The sequence below is a fragment of the Aplysia californica genome, unplaced genomic scaffold (assembly GCF_000002075.1).
Source record: "Aplysia californica isolate F4 #8 unplaced genomic scaffold, AplCal3.0 scaffold00018, whole genome shotgun sequence".
Classification (NCBI taxonomy): domain Eukaryota; kingdom Metazoa; phylum Mollusca; class Gastropoda; order Aplysiida; family Aplysiidae; genus Aplysia; species Aplysia californica.
This window is the reverse complement of record NW_004797288.1, coordinates 1,794,682-1,798,745: the sequence shown is the minus strand read 5'-3', so window position 1 is coordinate 1,798,745 and position 4,064 is coordinate 1,794,682. Positions and strand designations below refer to the sequence as shown.

The window sequence follows — 4,064 nt, the reverse complement described above, 5'->3', positions numbered from 1 at the left end:
GGGCAAACGCAGAAGTACACCGTTTTAGTCGGAGACACTCCCATATCTAAGCAAAGAGAACCACAAAAAATGGATTTGATGGAGAAATTTAATCTTGCCATGCTGGCTCAGGGAAAATAAGTTACTTCATCGGTTGGTTCACTAATTATTCTGCTTTTCATTGTGCATGCTTGGGGCTTATGTTTTGGGTTCCTAAATGTTTGTAATTATTTGATTCCCCACCCCCTCCAAAAGGAAAAAACAAAATAAAACCAAAAAAACCCAAACAAACAAAAGCAACATTTTTAAACACCCGTAATAATTTAAATGTTTGAGAGTGGTAATTCGGTTTTATGCGCATATCTTCTTGATACTGTTGTGACAGAAAGTGAAAGTAAACGGGTAATGCCGAATGTGAAAAAAACAATATGCGTGGAAATATTTTACAAAATAAATAAATTAGTCAACCCAGTTGATGATCTCCTAAGCAAAGTTTAAAGATCAAACAAGTTCAACGTGTTAAATGTCTAAAATATATTTATAAATACATCGTATGTCAAATGTTCCACAGAAATAAAACGAAAAATTGCCATAGCCACAGACAGTTTCAATAAAAGTGAGCCCAATCTTGAAAAACGGAGACGTCAGAATGAATGTTGAATAATAATTTACCGAAAACAGTGAAAATAAAATAGAAACAACAAAAGTTCAGAATTTCAAAGAGGGAAAAGAAATCAAAACGAGGTAGTGGTGAAAGAAGTCCGAGTGAGCCGCTTACTAATCAAACAGTTAGGAAGAGGCAAATGCAATGTCTGGGACGCTTGAAACGACATAAAGGTCTTGAGCATTTTTCTCGAGCTGGAAAAAAGGCAAAGGAAGCAGGGGCGGTAACCCAAAGCAACTTACTCAGAAAACCTGAACATAATAATGAGTGACGGCGAAAGACCAGGAAATAATGTATAGTTTTTTTTCTTTTAGATCAACCGAGCAAAGAAATGAATAACGAACTGTGATTGCCAATATTTCAGTTTTGACACTTTATGGTGATGATGATGGAACTGACTGTTATAAAGGAGTAATCAATGTAAAGGTTGACCTCAACTCGATCTATAGACAGTCAGGGATGTCTAAGTTTGAAGGTGAGGCTCAAAGAGGATTTCAGCAGTCAGCAAACAAGATATTAAAACCCCCAAAGTTCTCTATAGACAGTGTAAGTCACACGTGTCTTTGACAACTGATGACAAATGGAAGTATATTCACAAAGCAGTTAACAGAATAACTGGATTCGTGAACATCCTGTCGCCAAGACCATCTACGCGACTTTAATTAACAAGGCAGTTACGTACACATCATATTTCGTAACAGAATGTCAGATTCTGACTCTCATGAAGCGACTGACGTCCTGGGGTTAATCTTTCTCTTCAACTGTTAGCTCAGTTGGTGTCATGTAAGACTTCAGAGCGGATGGCCGTGGTTCGAATCCAAAACTGAGTGTTCGTGAACCCGGGTCGTTTTGTAGAGTTTTCAAGGCTCTCAACCCATATTGCTCGACCCTATCGGAGACGAACTTCAAACTCATCGGAGGTCCCTCCTCTTCAGTAACCTAATAGTGTTGATAGCGGCTATAAACCCACACACACTTTTACTCTTCTACTGTTGTTGAAAATTCTCGTTGAAGAATGGCAGTATTTTGCGACTACGGCAAGAGGCGACAGCAGCGGACAGTCGTCCTAAGAAGTCTCCGATTAAAGCACGTACAAGTTTTCACAAGACTTAGAAAGAGCGTCCTTTTTGAAGATTTTGTTGAGCAGGTGTTTGCTCCTGGCGTAGCAGCTGGACTCCCCGTGGGCCGAAGACTTTTTGGAGGGTGTGGCTTTGAGTCGGATCTGTGAGACCACGCCCACGAGCAACTCGTCCACGTTGTGATTGAGCACGACTGACGTCTCGATGTATTTGCAGTCGTAGGTAGTGGCGACACTGGTCGCTTCTGGAAAATAACAAAGAAATAACTTTATCAGCGACGTATAGTGTTTTTTTTAAAAATCATAACACTTTGTGTAAATAATAGTACATAATTACACAGGTGTGTCATTTCAGGGACGGGAAAGTAAAATTGGAAAAGAAGGAAGAAAGAAACAGAAGGCAGAGACACCCAAAAGTGATTAAAACGTAAGTTAAGGGCAACTTTTCAAAAGATTTAAAGGATTATAATCTTTTTAGGGAGTAGGGGCAGTTATAGACTTAGAACCCCCCCCTCCCCCCCCCCAAAAAAAGACAAAAACAAAAACAAAAAACAAACAAACAAACAAACCATCAAACAACTAAACACATACTTATTTCAACTTTTAGGGACCGAAGTAGGTACATCACTATCTTCCACCATGTGAATTTATATTTTATACTATGTATTGAACGCATTTTTTAACACTGCATCTCCGGTAGGACCAAGCTGAGCAAGGAGAGTTTTTAAAACTGACAACTGACAAAATAAAAGTTTTGAAAGCCTAATTTGACAAGTGAACCCAGGGTCACCTGCACTGTAGTCCAGCATGATACCAATTGAGTTCACTGCGTTCTCCATAATTAATATACAAAGGAGTACAACATTTACTATTCAGTGCAGTTCCAGCTTCCCAGAAAAGAAAGCAGCTTCAGCGTATGCCTGTTTAAAAAGGAAATTAGTTTTACGTAGGGTTGTTTTGTCGGCAGAAATACTCTTGATCAAGAAGAAAGAAACATTGATCTTCTGTCTTTTCGATGAGTTCATGGCAACAAACGAACACTACTGTGTCCAGGACAGACAGCTCCAAGGCCGTGAAGAAAACGGAAATAAAGAGGGAAATAAAGGGAACGTCCCACAATAGTAGAATATATAATCAATAAAATGTCAGCACTTGTATAACCATTCAAAAAGGAGGTTATGTACAAAAAAGCTCGAGATCAAACAAAACCAATCCGGCTGACACTATGTATGGGCTAAGAAACATCTCGTGACTACTGTAGAGTCTGCCTTCTTACATAGAGAGTCTAAGAGTCCGATAGAGAATAAAGAAAGCACTTCTCTTACTCCAGAAGCTTGTGCGTCTTTCTTTTTTTTAAACATTTAAATCGATGTGATTCAGAGCCACCATTTAACCTCAGCAGCCGTGCATTCGACCACCCAAGGTCGTATGTCTTTATTTGCAGATTGTTCTTTGCAAAGGCCGTTCAATGAAAATACTTGAATACATCGTTGTAGTCACGCTCAAATCGATTAGAAGTTTAGTCTGACCCTAAACAGCTCTCTGCCTTAGGCTATCTGAGATGGAAGTTAACAAATGTATTCCAAGTGCTAAATATCAAGGGTAATGGCATGGGTCGATTAAAAACAGATGTTAAAACTAAAGCAAGCTCAAGCTCTAAGGAAATGGAATAGCAAAGAGGTAAGGAGAGAGATTCTGTGCAAACGAGTACAGTTTGAGTCTCAGATTGACGTTTTTCTGTTTGTTAAGCACAATCAGTGACCAAGGGATCATTGATCAAAGCTATCTGGCATAAGCATGAAGTTATCTCTCCATTTTTTGACCATTTCATAATGTTTCTTTCTCTCGTCAGCAAGACTACATAAAACTAAATAATCAAATCTTGTAAACTTGCATAGGACATATTTGATAAGACAGAAGTTGGAATGGAACCGAGCGACAAAGTACCCAGGAGTTTGTCGAAGTGATGTAAATACTAGCGAGAGCTCATCTTGAGATTTAAAAAAAAACGTTTGCATTTGAGGAGAGTTACCAACAGTTTCACACCACATCCCATTCCATCAATTCTCTCTCCCCAATAGAATGAGTGTGGGCTCTACAGCCTTTTTTTTCCAAGTCACCATTGTCACTATTATCCTCTGTAACAATAGTACCCTCAAACTACAACCCAACCTTCCTTTCACAATAATTATGCAACTTTCTTTGAACGAAATAGTGCGTAGGCATTTGCCTTTTACAAACACACACACACGCACACACACACACACACACACACACACACACACACACACACACACACACACACACACACACACACACAGGTTTTGATGTGACGTTTTGGTT

General features: G+C 39.1%; 1 protein-coding gene across 1 annotated transcript in view; it reads right to left on the bottom strand.

Moving 5' to 3' along the window:
• Positions 1-78: 78 nt before the first annotated feature.
• Positions 79-4,064, bottom strand: part of LOC101852299 (GTP-binding protein RAD) — a gene marked incomplete at its 5' end in the record, with an annotated part of 91,279 nt that continues 87,293 nt past the window's right edge. Inside the window, 1 exon segment of the mRNA XM_035971603.1 lies at positions 79-1,966. Within this exon segment, the coding sequence (XP_035827496.1) occupies positions 1,725-1,966 (242 nt within the window). The 3' untranslated portion in view covers positions 79-1,724.